Consider the following 17,025-nt stretch of genomic DNA (forward strand, 5'->3'; position numbering starts at 1 on the left):
AATAATAACAATTTTTTGAACCTGTACTTGCTTGTAAAGTTTTTGTCTCTTAATAATTATTGCTTTAGCTAAAAGATTGCAACCATTTAAAATTTTGTGTAATGAGATTAATTATAATATGATGAAATTTGGTCCTACATTATTTTTCAGATCTCAAATCTACAAGATAACTCATTTATAGATAATTGCATAAATCATGTCAGTAAGATCATACTTAATCAATCTAAAAAATGCAATCAATCAAAAAACAATAAAATTACCATACACATTTGTAACTGGTAATCAATCAGCAGATGTGGATTCAGTTATATCATCGATTACTTATGCTTATCTCACGCACAATTTAAAAACTCCACAACAATATATTATCCCATTAATTAACGTACCGAAAGCTGATTTAAAATTACGTAGAGATATCATAAGAGTATTAGAAACATATCATAATATAACTGAAGATCTTTTATACTTTGTTGAAGATTTTGATAATTTCATTAGTGAATCCATCAATAGTAAAGTTTTACAAAAGACGGAATTATCATTGGTTGATCATAATGGATTACAAGGTGTTGAAATAAATAAAAGTTATGATGAAGGATATTTGAAAGTTGTTGGAATTATAGATCATCATGCAGATGAAGGAAAATTTTTAAACGCAAGCCCAAGAATTATTAGATCTTGTGGGTCTAATTCAAGTTTAGTTTTCCAATATTTTTACAATCTCAAACAAAATAATGAACAATTTTGGGTAGACAATAAAGATGTAATTGAATTATTAATAGCTCCTTTATTGATTGACACAAGTAATATGACTCAAAAAGTAGAAGAACCAGATTTAGAAGTATTTGATATATACAAAAAAATATTAAGTGTGACTAAATCACAAATTATCGCAAGTCAAATCCCCACCCAATCAAATACAAATCAAGTTGATTTGTTTTATAAAGAGATCAAGAAAGCCAAGAAAGATTTATCAGGTTTTGCATTTATAGATATTTTAAGAAAAGATTACAAACAATTTAAATTTTTAAAGGGTGATAATATTGGTTTCAGTTCTATAGGAAAGCCATTGAAATGGGTAGTTGAGAGTTATACCAAAGAAGAAATTTTAAAAACTTTAAGTGATTCATTAAAATTAAATCGTATTGACTTGCTAGTTATCACTTCATCATATACTGTAAAAGATACTAATGAATATAGAAGAGAGTTTTGTTACTACTATGAAGGTATTAACGCAGTTTACGAGATATTGGATGATTTGGTGGAAACTCAATTGAGTTTGAACAATCAAGTATATGGAGGTGATGAAATTGATCCTGTTTTGGAATATGTTAACTCAGCTAGTATTGATAATGTCGGGCATTTCAAAATTTACAACCAAGTTAATATTCACGCTTCGAGAAAGCAAGTAGTACCTATTGTGAAAGAAGCTCTTGAGAAATGAAAATTATTAAGTCATTATTAAATCATCTATTCTATGTGGGTATAAAACTTATATAAAATTCTATAGAACCAAAAGGCATTTTAGATTGTATTGTATTTTGTTTTAGTGTTTTGTAAAATTTATCTCTAATTTCTGTGTATGATATTTCTAACTCTTCATAATTCACTTCTTCTTTTGCACCTACTTCTTCGGTATATAGTATTTTAAAGCAATTATTAAGAACCTTATCATTTATTGTAACGTCAATTCCATCGCTCATGATCCACAAATATATCCATTTATTATCATGCTTGATTTTAAACTTTCTAATAGCCAGTGACTGGATTTTAGTATTGATTAACTCAATTACAAAGTTTACTGGATTATACTCCGATATATATTCTTTACCATCATGAGAATATTTTAGATTTAATCTCCATTTAAGTAACTTTATAGCATTCTGAAAGGGTTGACCAATTTTGCTTCCACAATTCTTACACAGGTACAAATCTTGATCAAGAACTATATTTTCATTTACCAAATTCAATAAATAATAAGATCCAATTATTATAGTCTGCTCATCTTTGGGAACTAATATCCCATAATCCTTATCGGTAGGTTGATTATTTTCAGGCTTATGGCAATGCCAAAAGTCCATCAACTCATACCAAAACTCGTTGGGCATATCTTTAAATTTATGATTTAATGAATTTATAATTTCATGAGAACATTCGAAGCAATCAAACCAAAATACATTATTTGAATTTACTTTTGATGTGTTTTGTTGTAACCATTTACATGACCATTGTGTAATTTTGTTGTTATCTTGTGAATTTGATTGAACATCTGATGATACTTTTAATGTTAGTTTTAGTATGTCACCAACTGACAGTACTTTTAAAACCGATACATGAGATATTGATACTGGTAATAAAATAGTGACTGATGGTTGATCTTTTAAAATTAATATTATAGTTTGATCTCCTTGCAATTCTATATTCTGCAATGATTCTTGCGTGACATTTTTGACCTCTATGGATAATTGACCTAGTCTTGGTAAGTACTCTGCTGAATACATTAAAATGATATAGATCTGACTTTATCAATAGAATTTATAATTATCTTCTTTAATAATCTAATCATATTTATCAGTAGAAGATTATTTTGGCTACCACATTACCTGCGTAAAACATTAGCCACAAATTACGCGTGTTTTTAGGGTCTTTGATATTTTCTATTTTTTATTTTATTTACATTTTTATTTAATTTTATTATTAATATACGCGATCTATTAAACAATTTACATTCAATTACTTAAACATCAAATATAGTTATATAATATACACACGATGAACCAATCTACCTCAAATATGGACATACCAGCAGATCCAATAATGGATCCATTAGCCGACCCACAACTTGGACTTGACAATGTTAAAATCAAACCAAAAAGAAGAATTGCAAAGATAGATAATGATAGAATACTACATACTCAAAAAGGTTTACCATATTTAATTAAAAACAATCAAAGATTAAATAGAATAATAGCCAAAAATGATAAAACATTCCAAAAACAAGAACAAATTAAATCATCAGTAAATAAAAATTACAAAACCCCTAATCAATTGAAATACGATCATGAATATTCTAACTTAACTTCAATCTTACAATTTTATCAATTATGGTGTCATGGATTATTTCCCAAAGCTAATTTTAAAGATTGTGCTTATTTGATAAGATCATTGGGTCATAAATCTTCGCAACTAAGATTATATAGACGTGAATTAATTGAAAAAGAAATTCATAAATTAAAAGTGTCAAAGGGAATTATTGATGAGAATGATGATCAAAATGAAAATGGAGACAATGACCCAATAAATAATGAAGATGATTTATACACTATCCCTGCCACCAATAATAATACTAATAGTAATGATGATGAAAATCTAACTGTTCCTAGACCAACAGCTGTATCTAAAGAAGATGATGATGACTTTTTCAATTTCATGAATCAAGATGAAACAACCAACAATCAACCTCAATTGAACGAAGCAGAAAAGGAACTGGAAAATGCACAACCAAATAACACTAATGCTACGCATGCTGAAGAAGATAACGAGGAATTCGATGATGAAGATGATTTCATACCAACTTCAGGGCACATATCTGCTCCAAGAATAGTTCAAGAGGATGATTCACAACCTACTCAACAAGAGCAAGAAGATATGGAAATGGAGTTAATGAGACAATACAATCCCTAAACAAACTAACGAAATTTTATTGAGTAGTACTAATATATATTTTTCTAAAAGTAGCTGAATGATCAAAAATAGCAGAAATTACTTCACTATCAACTTCTTCTTTAATCAATTCTGAAAATAAACCAATTAAAAACCCACCACTTCTTAAGTATAATTCAACATTTTTATTGTTGGCTTTTGATCTGCTAGATGTATGTTTTAGTAATTTTGATTCATGTCTGAAAAATGGCATTATGATACCGTAATTATATATAGTGTTCAATCTTGGATTAATATATTCAAGACCAAATTCTGATAAAAATGCTTTGTAATGAATAGATCTTTCAAAAAATTGAGTAGTTGGAGAATTAGTAGAAGCAGCTTTTCCAGAATTTTTAGAATGATCTAAAATTTTACGATCATATATCCCAGTCATTCTTGTCATAAATTCATCATTTGGTGATTTTGATTTTGTAATCTTATTTGAATATTTAAACAGTGCATAATCAATTTTATCTTCATTTGATGGGAAATATTCTTTTTGTATACAACATTGCTCTGCAATTCTAATTTCTAAAATGAATACAAAATCAAATTTATAAAATTCACCTAATGTGCTACATAATGCTGAAGCTGCTTTATTTAATGAACCTAATGAAAATAATGATTTCCATAATTCCTTTTGTTTGATGATGTGACCGTTAATAGGTCTCAAATTCTTTTTGATCTCAGCTTCTTCATATTTATCTTGATGATTTTCAAATGATTTAATTCTTTGAGCTCTTTCCAATTGGTCAGTATTAAATTCTTCTTCATTTTCTTGTTTATTAAACCTCAAGAATCTTGTAATTTGATTTGCATTGTAAGGTCCACCTGAACCATCTTTTTCAAATACTAATGAAGATTTCCCACTTGTTGGTCTTCCGATTTCTTTTCTTAATTCTTTAAGTGCTGCCTTTTTATCTGAATTTCCATATAATAGCAAGGAATCAACTAATTGACCTCCTTTGAAGTATTTTGGATTTAAGTTTCCATCATCAAGTGGTGCATTTAGAAAATCCATAAGATCTTTACTAGTACTAACTAAAGTTTTACAATTATCTTCATTAAATGATAATTTGGCTCTTGCATCAAAAATAGCTAATATACCAATAACATCATTATTTGGAGCTAATAAAGGAACACCACAATAAAATTTAATAAACGGTGACTCAGTAACCAAAGGATTTTTCATAGTTCTCCAATCTTTTGAAGCATCTAATAAAACAAATGACCCACTTGATAATATGGCATGAGAGTCAATAGCAATACATCTAGGTACACAATTCAAATCTAATGTAGTTTCAAATTTGTAAAAACATTTATCTTTATCAATTAAAGATATGGAAACACCATTAATTTTAAATTCTTTTTTTAATTTTGATATGATTCTTGTAAAATATTGAATTTTTTTCCAATGAGGTAAACTCATATAATTTGATACTGATTCTGATCTTGATATTTCATTAAAACTTTCAGGTGGTTTCATATACCCAATATCATCAAGAAATGGTGGACATGGAACTTTTGAAAGATTCCATTTTCCCTAAATTATTGTTAGTACAAAAATCTACAAGTAATCTCCAATTATTAACATACTTTAGAATAAGCGTCAAAAAAATGAGCTTTTGTCAGCTGAATTGGTTTCAAAATCAATTCATTGCCTGACGGAATGAATAAGGTAGGTCTGGTTGGTGAGCTTTTTTTATGATGTAATAGTGGAGAATTCTTTGGTGGTGGATGAAATACTGATTGTAGAGGTTGTGGTTGAGGAATTGATACCTCATTCTCTTTTTTGTAGTTCCTTCTTCTCATTGAAGAAATCAAACAACCTTAAAGAACAATTGATGGTGAATTAGTAAAGACCAATTTTTTTTATTGGTCTTTATTATTTTGTAATGGCAAAGATATAATATACAAGATTTTGCAACCATTATAATAATAATTTTGTGTAACAAAAAATGCACATTCCATACATTTACCAAAATAATATATCCAGCTCAATTTAAAGAGATAATCATAGGTCTCTTTAAAATTGTGAGCATTTATTAGTCATCTATTTAGCATCTTCCATTTTCACATCTTTGTCTCCATCATCTTTTTTATCCTCTTCCTTTTTATCTTCGTTAATTGGCTCTAAAGTTTCACCATTACCTGCTTCTTTAGCTTTATCAACAGCTTCTCTTTCCTGTCTTGCTTTCTCTTCTTCTAATGATAATCTTAAAGCTAATGCTAAATCTGGATCCATATTGGGATCAATTATATCTCCAGCACCAGCAACTCCTGAACCACCAAAGAAATCCATATCATTTCCTGAACCGAATGCTCCTTCTTCCATTAATATTGGTGATGATGCAATAACTTCATATAATAGTCTTGGACCTGGAGGTATTGTAACTAAATGTGAATTATCATGATTATTTATTATTGAATGAAATTTTTCTAATTTACTTGTATTTATTGACTCTTCTCCAAAATTTATAATATCAATTGCAACATTATTCTTTTTCATTTTTTTGGCCAATTTTTCCAATTCTTTATCTGATTCTTTTACTGGTGACCCCACAAATATTATAATTCTTTGTTGTTGTACTTTATTTTGACGATGTTTTAAAGCTAATGCTGCAACTTGTATTCCATTACTAAAATTATTTTCTCCAGATATCTTGGTTTCATGAACTCCTGATAATATTTTCCCAAAATCTGTAGTTAATGTACTCAATACTTGTGGTCCTGAACCTCCATATGCTAATAATCCAACAGTATTTTCAGGATTTGAATTGACTTTATTTTGAAAAATAAATTCTGTAGAAGTTAATTGTGCATCATATCTTGAAGTTAAATAGTCACCATTTCTCATATATTCTGAGTTATCAATGGCTATCATAGTAGCTTCAAGAACCATTTTGATTTCGAAAGATTAATTAGTTGTAATTGGAAATGGGAATAGATCTATAAATTAATTAGTTGTTAATGAAAATTGGTGAATATTAAAATACATTTTTTCTGTTGCCACTATAAAATGAATAATAATCCTTCAAAACTCAGACAATAAAATATACACAGTATAAAATTAGATCAATCTACAGTTCAATTGTTAACAACCAAGATCATCATGATATAACAAATTATATAATGGGATATACAAAACAACAAAAGCAAACGATCATAAATCATTTGAAGCTTGAACGTTCGAAAATTGCTAAAAAAAATGAAGAACAATTGAATAAGATCTCACAACAAACTTATCAAAAGGTTATAAGAAGAATGAATGGAGTTAGTGTTACTTTATTAGATGTTAAATTGAAAGATGTTTTAACTATTGAAAGACTGAAAAAATTACAAGCTAAATCGTTAATTAAAGATATTCAGGATTTGAAGAAACTGATCATCAACCAAAAGTAAATCATTCGAGTGGTTAGTCTTACTACAATTTCTCAAGTTATAAGTCTATCACGTATCTAAATTCATATACAGAATAAATAATTAAAATAAATAACTAAAATATACAAGAACCAACCTAAGCGTCCTCAGGAATATCTTCATGGAAATATTTACCTTCTGTAGTTTCTTTAATAATTCCTGCTCTAATAACCCAATCACCAAATGGTTCACCATCATCTCTTTCTTTACTCCATCTCTCAAACAAATTCGTTAAAATTTCCAATATTTCATCTTCTTTGATAGAATATCTATAAATTTTGTTCAATCTTTGACCATGATGGCCACCACCCAACATTAAATTATATGCCCCCAACGCTTTACCAACTAATGCAACTTCGGCAACCCAAGGTCTTGCACAACCATTTGGACAACCAGTCATTCTCATAACTACTGAATCGTGTCTTAATCCATAACCTTCTAATGCATCTTCTAACTTTGTAATTAATTTTGGTAAATAACGTTCAGATTCAGCCATTGCTAAACCACAAGTTGGGAAAGCAACACAAGCAGCTGATGATAATCTTAAGGCAGAAAATTCAGTATTGTCTAATTTATATTTTGCCAAATATTGTTTTATAATTGATAAATCTTCATCTTTTATATTTGATAAAACAATATGTTGATTACCAGTCAATCTAAATTCACCTGATTTATTGTTTGTTTGCAAATAATTAGCAATTTCACGCAATCCAGTCTTTTGTGGTAACTCTGGAGTATCTTCAATTCTACCATTTTCAATAAAAGCAGTAAAATGATTGAAACCTAATTCATCTTTACACCAACCAAAATGATCAACATTATTATCTATTTTGAACGGTTTTGGTTCACCAAATTTATAACCTAATAAGTCTTCAACTTTTGATTTGAAAACTTCGATTCCTAAATCATCGATAGTATATTTTAATCTTGCATGTTTTCTATTAGTTCTGTCACCAAAATCTCTTTGTACTAACATAATTTTTTCACATGCAATATGAATTTGATCTTTTGGTATAAATCCAAACATTGAACCAGTTCTTGGGTATGTTTTCTTGTTGTTATGAGTAGAACCCATACCACCCCCTGCTAAAACATTGAAACCGATAACATCATTATCTTCGAGAATTGCAATTAAACCAATATCATGAGCATATACATCGACGTCATTATATGGTGGAACAGTTATAACAATTTTGAATTTTCTTGGTAAGTAAGTAACACCATATTGAGGTTCAACATCAGCTAAAACGTTACCTGCAATTAAAGTTTTCTTTTTAGTTGGACCATCTTTACGGTTTTCCCAAGCTTCTTTATCACCTGGTTTATCTGATGGTAATTCACCTTCTAACCAAATTTCATGATAAGCAGTTGTATTTGGTAATAAATAATTTGAAATTAAAGTACCAATAGCTGAAACTTGACCATGTATTTTAGCGTTTTCTGGTAATGCAGAAACCATGACATTTCTATTAACATCACCACAAGCAGCTAAAGTATCCATTAATGCAGAATTCATACCTCTAATTGCTGGTTTTAAATCATGTTTAACAACACCATGTAATTGGAAAGTAGCTCTAGTAGTTAATTTTAAAGTACCGTTACCTCTTTCATCAGCTAATTCATCCATTTTCAAATATTGTTTTGGAGTAGCAATACCACCTGGCAATCTAACTCTTACCATAAAAGCATAAGCCGGTTCAAGACCTTGAGCTTTACGTTCTTCTCGAACATCACGATCATCTTGCATATAAATACCATGGAATTTTGTTAGCTGTTGATCAACAGCACAAATTGAACCAGTAGATTGATCTTGTAAACCCTCAGCAATGGTACCTCTAAGATAATCTGATCCAATTTTCATATCTTCATTTGTAATTGGTTTTGGTTCTTCAACTCCTTCAACATTATCAACACCTAATGCTGACCATATTTTAACTATCCATTCATTAAAACCAGTTGAATATCCATCAGCATCTTGATCATCTCCTAAACCAATTTCTGCTAATTCAACACCTCCATATAATTTTAATTTACCAAATAAATCTTTACTTGGTTTATTATAATAATGTTTATCTTCTTTTCTTGGCCAATATTGGGAATCACCTAATCCAAATACTGAGAATTTTATACCTGATAAATCTATATCATTTGAATTTTTAATACCATCCCAAAATTGTTTACCATTATTTGGAAACTCACCTTGACCTGCAGTTGAAGTAACAAATACGATATTTGTTTCATTTGGTAAATCTTCCATTGAAATATCATCCATTTGTAAGATAACTGATTTAAGACCTCTTCCAAGTGCTTGTCTATTAATTTTTTTAGCAATAGCTTCGGCATTACCACCGTCAGAAGCAAAAGCAATAGTTAATGGAGGACCTGATAAACCTTGTAATAAAGCAGCATATGATTCATTAGCAATTTCAGCTTGTTTGATTTTGACTTCAGTATTAGCGTTGGCAGTTAAATTTCTAGATAATAATGGATCTCTTGCTGCAAGCATTGTTAATCTATTTTCGTTATCTAAAAAGTCTCTTAATTGCTTTCTTAAATTTGAAGAATCTAATTTAAAGATATCAGTCTCTTTTTCAGCATATGGATCATATCTGTATAACGGCCAATAACCAGTATCTACTGCTTTTTTAGTCTCTTGTAACACTTCTAATGTGTTGTCTGATTCTTTATGGTATGGTAAGTATGCTAATATGATAGAAGGACCATTGAATTTATCTGCTTCAATGAAAGCTTGTAAAACTTGAGTATAAGAAGAATATACGGCAACTGAGGCAACATAAACATCACCATGATTCATAGCATATAACCCAACGTCTTTCTTTCTGAATCCGTTAACTGTTTTTTCATTCTTTTTATCATTGTATGGTTCAGAATCTATTATTAACATATTGATATTTTTACCTGAAGTAATAACACTATGAACACCTGACGAACCTAAATCATATGACCAAGCATCCGAACCAATAAGCCAATTTTTTAAAGTTGTGAAGTATTTGGATAATGCTAAAAGCTCTTTAGCAATTGTTGATTTTTGATCAGTGTTTAATAAATCAGTAATTTCTTGAGCAATTCTTTGTTCAACCTGACCTTTCTGTTGTAATTGTAATAACCATTGTGTTAATAAATCTATCAATTTTTCATTATCGTTTGTATGAAAATTATTTTCTTTTAAAGCATATTGGACTAATTTAGTTAAATTTTCTTGTTGTTCTTGCTCATATAAGAATGAACCAAAACCATATTCAGGGTTTGTTTCTAATCCGATATTATCAGCTTGGAACTCGTTTAAAATGTTCAAGTTAATATCATTGACTTGATTTAAAACTTTCAAATAAGCTTGTTCTAAAGTGTGAGCTTCAGAAGCAGCAGTTGTATATCCAGTTTGTTCAATTTTATATGCTTTGGATTCATAATCAGATTGTAAGTCACCAAAATATAAATTCTGTACTGGTTTTTCGGATTCAACATTTGAAATTAAACTTGAAATGGCTTTAGTGTAATTAACAACTGGTCCAAAAGTTGCAGACACAATTTTAGTGAAATTTTTCAAAGTTTGATATTGTGAATATTCTGCAAAAAAATCAAGTAATAAAGGTGAAAATGATGCAGATTTAACAGTAGATTGTTCAGCTATGGTTAATGTCTCAATAGTTGCAGGTATGGATTTAAGTAAAGAATTTAATAAAAATGGTTGATAGACTTTTATATTTATCACCAATAAATCTTCTTTATTTGCAGCTTGAATTAACTCGTCATTAACTTGACCTAAATAAAGTAATGCATTTTTCAGTTTTGAAGGTTTATTTAAAATTTCGAAAGGTTGAACTTCGAAACTACTTACAATCTTGTCAAATGAATAATCATTTAAATTTTTCAATAATACTCCTTCTGATTGTTTAATATTTTCTTTTGATTGATAGCCCGATTCTGCTGGAAAAAAATGGAAAACTGAAATATTTAATTTCTCAGCTAAATTATAAGCTAAATTTGATAATTTATAAGTATCATTTGAATTTTGTGAAATTAATATAGGATATTTTAAATCTTTTAAACTTGTGACTACATGATAATCTAAATTATTGATTCTGACATGACTAACAGTTTTGTTATTTTTAAAAGATGATGCAGATAAGAATGGTAAATTTTTTAATAATGTATTACCATCAGTAGTTATACTAACAAACTCCAATTCTTTATCTTGACCTTCTTGCTCTAATTCTTTATGTTGATTAGTTCTATCTAATAAATAATTTTCAATAATTAAATATGGATCATTTGTATTTATTAAAATATTTGAATTTGAAACTAATTTTGAAAAAGGTGATGAGACAGATTTTGCTGGTTGAGTTATAAAATTAATACCATCTATTGTATTTATGACCTTGGATATATACTCTTCTTGAATCAAAGCCATATTTGATAAAATAGTGGTCAGTTGATAGTTTTCACTTTTTAATGATTTAGTAAATCCCAAATTTTATTAATTAAATCAAACGGCTACTTCAACTTTTAACTTATATGTAACTTTTATAAAAAAAATTCTAGAGCTGATATTACTTCTTTGCACGTGAAATGCGTTACTTAAGGGGTATTACGTATTTTGACGTTAAGGGGTAAAGATGGAGAAATTTTTTTATGTCAGAATATATTTTTAAAAAAATATTTGCTAAATATTGACATCAAATAGTCAGCTCAACTAGACAGGGGTGAATAGAAAAATAAAAATTTATAATAATGAACCAATTTGTTATTTTTGAATACACGTAGCTACATAGTTATTACTCATGATTTTGGAAAAAATAATTCAAACTTTATACCCAGGATTGAAATTGATCTGGGCTAGGTCACGTGCTAATTCATTATGTAATAAATAAAAACATTTTTATTATTGGATTAAAAATGAAAATTTTGAAACACCAAGGTCAAAATTTAAAACAAGGTTTAATAACTCGGATAAAGACAAAAAAAAAAATTATATTTAGCCCCACATTGAAAGAAAGGGCTTGTTAGAGCTATCTCATCTACAGGATTTTTCTATTTGGACCTTGCAAATAAACAGATCAATTTAGCTACAATCTCGTAAATTTTGCTACAAAATTCTGTCAAAATCTAAATTTATGTTGAAAAAATTATTTATGCATAATATTATATTAATCTTTTTATTAATTTACGTTGCTAATTTATGTAACTTATATAAATAAAGTTTAAAATTATTTTATAAATATGAATATCAAAATTTCATTCTGTCATCTTCGATTTGGTGACCTTTTCCAAGCTGCATGATCTTTTGGTCTATAATTTAAAGTTCCAATACATGAAGTATAAGGTACTAATCTATTGTAAGAATCTTTACCATTAGTTGGGGATTTAATATTTGTGTAAGCTTTATAAACAGACAATGGAGTCCATTCAACATCTCTATCCAGTTTTTTTCTAATCAGTTTGGGAATTTCTGGAGTCGGCGGTGATTCACCATTTAAAAATAAATCTTGAATTATAAATTCTTCTCTTATTGTTTTTAATACTGCATCACTTATAATTTTAGGTTCAAGGTTTTTTAATTGAATTTTTATTCGATTATACAGGTTTAAAGTCCCTGTAGTTTCATCATCTGGCCATTCATAAATTGGTGAATTTACAAAATTATTATTATACGTTGTGATTTCGTCAAGATTAAAATGGTTTTGACTTGGTGAGTCAGGTGACATTTCCAGCATTAACAGTGATAACGAACTTGCACCATATATATTGTTGTGAATGCTCAGCTTCCTTTCCAGAAATTGATATATTTGCTGATCAATAGTTTTTTCAATTGGATCTGTTTGAAGGTTTGGATGATATAGTCGTTCATTTTCCTCCATTTCTTCATCAAGTGCTTCATTTTCATACCTTTCATATATTGGTTTGTATTGCGGTATGTCGTCATTCAAATTTGTAATGTTGCATATATTTTTCTCATGATCAGATAAAAAGGAAGTTGAAGTTGATCTAATACTCGGTACATCTAAATCGCTATCTTTGTTATCAATTTCTTGATGTTCATTATTTTCAGAATTAATATTGTCACTTAAACTTTGTTCCTGCGTATTATTTGTTTCATCTTCATTATAATTTATTTTATTGTCACTATTTTTAGTACCAATATTTGTGGAACTTTTGTTATTATTTGCATTATTAAATTGATTTAATTCAAATTCATCATGTAATAAATTTTCCTTTTCCAACATATAATCCCAATAATTTGCATCCAAACTATGTTGAAAAGTAAATTCATGATTTGCCTTTAGGTTATCAATTAAATGCTGATTATTTGTTATATTATTTTCACAAAAAATATTTGAATTTGAATTTGTTGATAAATTTATATTACTTTGATTAGTACTTTCGACTAAACCTAAAAAATCTGTATTATCAGTATCATATTCTGATGAAAAAGTTGGTCTTAAACTTTGTAAGGTATGATTTGAAATTGATGGTGAAATTTCAATACCATTATTATCCATAGTTTGATTATGTACTGAATGCTGTGCAATTCTTAAGTAATCCCACTCAGCAGAATTAAAATCAAATTGAGTAGTTGAAAATGAGTTTGTTTCATCATTTAATACAACTTCATTATTCGTTGTGATATTTGAATTATCAGATTCATTAATGACAGTATTATTAACTTCCATTGGTTCATCTTCTGAATAAAATTTATCATCATAACTTAGCACCATAATCTAGTAGGTTCACCTAATAATTACTTATACTTAATATATTAATATTAAAGCAATTTGACTCTTTAACTTAATGAATGTAGCTTTTTGACAATATAAATAAATTAAATTGTCACTTAGTATGTTGGACGTGATGTCAAAATTTCAACTTGTTGCAAAATATTCAAGATTCAGTTTGTTTTAAATAATTAGGCAAGTTTAAAATCTGAAAATAACAAAAAACCAATAAAATAAGTCTATCGTGGTAATAAGACAAATCTTTATTGAGATTTAGATCTAAACAGCCTATGATCAAACACAATCTTGAAAAATTAATTGAATTTTTTACTTTTATGTTATGTTAATTGGATTTTATATTACGAGATAGATTTGAAAAATTAAAAGAATAAGGGGTAATAGCATAAATCTACAAATCGTAATTTTTATTTTTCAATTAACAAATAAGATAAGGTGTAAAACGTGCTTTCTACTTAAATCTTTGATGGTGTTTGTGTGGTTCTTATTTGATTATGCAAACTTATTCGAATGAAGCTTTTCTGTTTTTTGATAATTGTTTTATAAGTCGGTGTTTTATATTTAGCAACAAATGTTTTTATTTTATCTATTAATTTCATACAGGATCTAAAATAAGTTTTAAATACGTACTTAAATAACTAAAAAGAATTTTTTGTAAATTTTCTTGGATATGATTGAGGTTATTCCGATATAGGATCAATTGTCTTAATTTGCTCTCTAATACTTCTCAAATTTTGCAACCAAAGTTTATTCACATTCGCCACTTTAAATTAATTTTGATTATCAAGTTTAAATTAATTACCCCTTAATTGTAAATTGGCTTCTCAGTTTTTCATGTGTTGAATATGAGAAACAAGTTTCGAAAGGGTAATTGATATTAAAAGTTGTTGAATGAGACTAGAAAATGTATTTGAAAACAGGTTTGAAAACAAAGTTCAATATACGATTAATTGTTTCATAAATTAATCCGAAATCAATATATAAAATTTTAGGAAATTATTATCAAGTTGATTGTTAATACATTACCTGGCATTAATGTACAGTTTTTTAAATTAAGTGCCAATGCTACCAAATAATTTTTCAGATTTTTCAAAACTTTTTTTTTACAATGTTAGAGCTGATTTAATGTGACTCAATTAATATATTGAAAATATCGATTCATAAAAGTAATATCATTCCGTTTAAACGATAAATTACAGTTGAAACCTTAAATTTTATTCATTGACACTTTTTCATACTAAAAACTTACTCAATCTCGTTTACAAAAGTTAGTTACTGCTAGGACTATTTGAAATCTTGACATTTCCTCATTTTATACATTAATCATATACGAAAAGAATTATTTTCTTATTTCAACTTAATTTGCATCATAAATAAAACAGTTTAAAATTATGACTAGACTAAGTGGTTTTTTGTCTAGGCAATTATTAAATACTAATACTAGAATACTACATCATAAAAAATTTCCATACAACTTTGTTAGACACAATTCAATTAATACATCATCATCATCTACAACATGGCCAGACCTTTTAGATTCCGATTTAAAACAAGATCCACAAAGTGGTTTAAAACAACCAGATTATATAAAATTAATTTTAACTTCAAGAGTTTATGATGTTGTACCTGAAGCTGGTACACCTTTAACTCATGCTATAAATTTATCTCATAGATTAGGTACAAATGTATTATTAAAACGTGAAGATTTATTACCAGTTTTTTCATTTAAATTAAGAGGTGCTTATAATATGATTGCAAATTTACATTCTCATGCCAATCAGCCAATGTCTGGAGTCATTGCATGCTCAGCTGGTAATCATGCTCAAGGTGTTGCTTATTCAGCAAGTAAGTTAAATATACCTGCAACTATAGTTATGCCAACTGCAACCCCCTCTATCAAATTTACCAATGTTTCAAGATTAGGTTCTCAAGTTGTATTATATGGTGATGATTTTGATTCAGCAAAGCAAGAATGTGCAAGATTAAGTACTGAAAATAATTTAATTAATATTCCACCATTTGATCATCCATATGTTATTGCCGGTCAAGGAACTTCAGCATTGGAAATTACAAGACAATTAAGATTAGATAAATTAAATGCTTTATTTGTACCTGTTGGTGGTGGTGGGTTAATTGCTGGTGTTGCAGTATATTTAAAACATATTGCTCCACATGTTAAAATTATTGGTGTTGAAACTCATGATGCAAATGCTCTATATACTTCATTAAAAGAAAAGAAACAAGTTCAATTAGATAAGGTCGGTCAATTTGCAGACGGTACAGCAGTCAAAATTTTGGGAAATGAAACTTGGAGACTTTGTAAAGAATACGTTGATGAGGTTGTTTTAGTTGATACCGATGAACTTTGTGCCGCTATAAAGGATATTTTCGAAGATACAAGATCAATTACTGAACCATCAGGTGCATTATCAATTGCTGGTTTGAAGAAATACATAGAGTTACATCCAGAGATCAATCATAAAGATAAAACTTATGTACCAATATTATCAGGTGCAAATATGAATTTTGATAGATTAAGATTTGTAAGTGAAAGAGCAGTTTTAGGTGAAGGTAAAGAAGTTTCATTAGCTGTGACCATTCCAGAAAGACCAGGTGAATTTGCAAAATTACAAAAAATCATATATCCAAGAGCAATAACTGAATTTTCATATAGAAGTAGTGGAGAAAAAAATGCCAATATTTTTGTATCTTTCAATGTCAATGATATGAAAAAAGAAAAATCAGAAATTAGTCAAGCAATGGTTGATGCAGGATTTGAAGTTGTTGATATTTCAAATAATGAATTAGCAAAATCGCATGGTCGTTATTTAGTAGGTGGAAAATCTCACAAAATATCAGATCATGAAAAATTATATCAATTTGAATTTCCTGAAAAACCAGCAGCATTATTTAACTTTTTACAAGCTTTGAAAAGTGATTGGGATATAAGTTTATTCAATTATAGAAATCATGGTCATGATATTGGGAAAGTCTTATGTGGGTTTATATTACCTGAAGGTTCAGAAGATGATTTCCAAGAATTTTTGAAAAATATCGGATACACATTTGTTGATGAATCTGAAAATGTATTTTATAAAAAGTTTTTAAGAAATTGATAGATTTAAGTTAATATGTATATACAAGAATAGAT

At 28.2% G+C, this 17,025-nt stretch overlaps 9 protein-coding genes across 9 annotated transcripts; 4 read left to right on the forward strand and 5 right to left on the reverse strand. All coding sequences in view use genetic code 12, as the record gives it.

Annotated features, from left to right (window-relative positions):
- Nucleotides 1-196: 196 nt before the first annotated feature.
- On the forward strand, nucleotides 197-1,441 carry KGF54_003048 (exopolyphosphatase; the record flags this gene model as incomplete). Its single annotated transcript, XM_051763594.1, has 1 exon — nucleotides 197-1,441. The coding sequence occupies one exon, from the start codon at nucleotides 197-199 to the stop codon at nucleotides 1,439-1,441; it is 1,245 nt and encodes a 414-aa protein (XP_051620418.1).
- A 31-nt stretch (nucleotides 1,442-1,472) lies between these two features.
- Nucleotides 1,473-2,498, reverse strand: KGF54_003049 (putative polyadenylation protein; the record flags this gene model as incomplete). The annotated part of the gene is made up of 1 exon (XM_051763595.1): nucleotides 1,473-2,498. One exon carries the CDS (start codon nucleotides 2,496-2,498, stop codon nucleotides 1,473-1,475), a length of 1,026 nt encoding a protein of 341 aa, XP_051620419.1.
- A 292-nt stretch (nucleotides 2,499-2,790) lies between these two features.
- CSM3 (Csm3p) lies at nucleotides 2,791-3,681 on the forward strand (the record flags this gene model as incomplete). The annotated part of the gene is made up of 1 exon (XM_051763597.1): nucleotides 2,791-3,681. One exon carries the CDS (start codon nucleotides 2,791-2,793, stop codon nucleotides 3,679-3,681), a length of 891 nt encoding a protein of 296 aa, XP_051620420.1.
- Nucleotides 3,682-3,697: 16 nt separating this feature from the next.
- Nucleotides 3,698-5,514, reverse strand: KGF54_003051 (uncharacterized protein; the record flags this gene model as incomplete). Its single annotated transcript, XM_051763598.1, has 2 exons — nucleotides 3,698-5,245; nucleotides 5,299-5,514. 2 exons carry the CDS (start codon nucleotides 5,512-5,514, stop codon nucleotides 3,698-3,700), a joined length of 1,764 nt encoding a protein of 587 aa, XP_051620421.1.
- Nucleotides 5,515-5,755: 241 nt separating this feature from the next.
- RPN10 (proteasome regulatory particle base subunit) lies at nucleotides 5,756-6,604 on the reverse strand (the record flags this gene model as incomplete). Its single annotated transcript, XM_051763599.1, has 1 exon — nucleotides 5,756-6,604. One exon carries the CDS (start codon nucleotides 6,602-6,604, stop codon nucleotides 5,756-5,758), a length of 849 nt encoding a protein of 282 aa, XP_051620422.1.
- Nucleotides 6,605-6,834: 230 nt separating this feature from the next.
- On the forward strand, nucleotides 6,835-7,104 carry KGF54_003053 (uncharacterized protein; the record flags this gene model as incomplete). The annotated part of the gene is made up of 1 exon (XM_051763600.1): nucleotides 6,835-7,104. The coding sequence occupies one exon, from the start codon at nucleotides 6,835-6,837 to the stop codon at nucleotides 7,102-7,104; it is 270 nt and encodes an 89-aa protein (XP_051620423.1).
- A 115-nt stretch (nucleotides 7,105-7,219) lies between these two features.
- On the reverse strand, nucleotides 7,220-11,554 carry ECM17 (sulfite reductase (NADPH) subunit beta; the record flags this gene model as incomplete). Its single annotated transcript, XM_051763601.1, has 1 exon — nucleotides 7,220-11,554. The coding sequence occupies one exon, from the start codon at nucleotides 11,552-11,554 to the stop codon at nucleotides 7,220-7,222; it is 4,335 nt and encodes a 1,444-aa protein (XP_051620424.1).
- An 832-nt stretch (nucleotides 11,555-12,386) lies between these two features.
- FGR12 (Fgr12p) lies at nucleotides 12,387-13,859 on the reverse strand (the record flags this gene model as incomplete). Its single annotated transcript, XM_051763602.1, has 1 exon — nucleotides 12,387-13,859. One exon carries the CDS (start codon nucleotides 13,857-13,859, stop codon nucleotides 12,387-12,389), a length of 1,473 nt encoding a protein of 490 aa, XP_051620425.1.
- A 1,406-nt stretch (nucleotides 13,860-15,265) lies between these two features.
- Nucleotides 15,266-16,990, forward strand: ILV1 (threonine ammonia-lyase; the record flags this gene model as incomplete). Its single annotated transcript, XM_051763603.1, has 1 exon — nucleotides 15,266-16,990. One exon carries the CDS (start codon nucleotides 15,266-15,268, stop codon nucleotides 16,988-16,990), a length of 1,725 nt encoding a protein of 574 aa, XP_051620426.1.
- Between the last annotated feature and the right edge of the window lie 35 nt (nucleotides 16,991-17,025).

The sequence above is a fragment of the Candida jiufengensis genome, assembly GCF_024610255.1.
Source record: "Candida jiufengensis strain CBS 10846 chromosome Unknown scaffold3, whole genome shotgun sequence".
Taxonomy (NCBI): domain Eukaryota; kingdom Fungi; phylum Ascomycota; class Pichiomycetes; order Serinales; family Debaryomycetaceae; genus Lodderomyces; species Lodderomyces jiufengensis.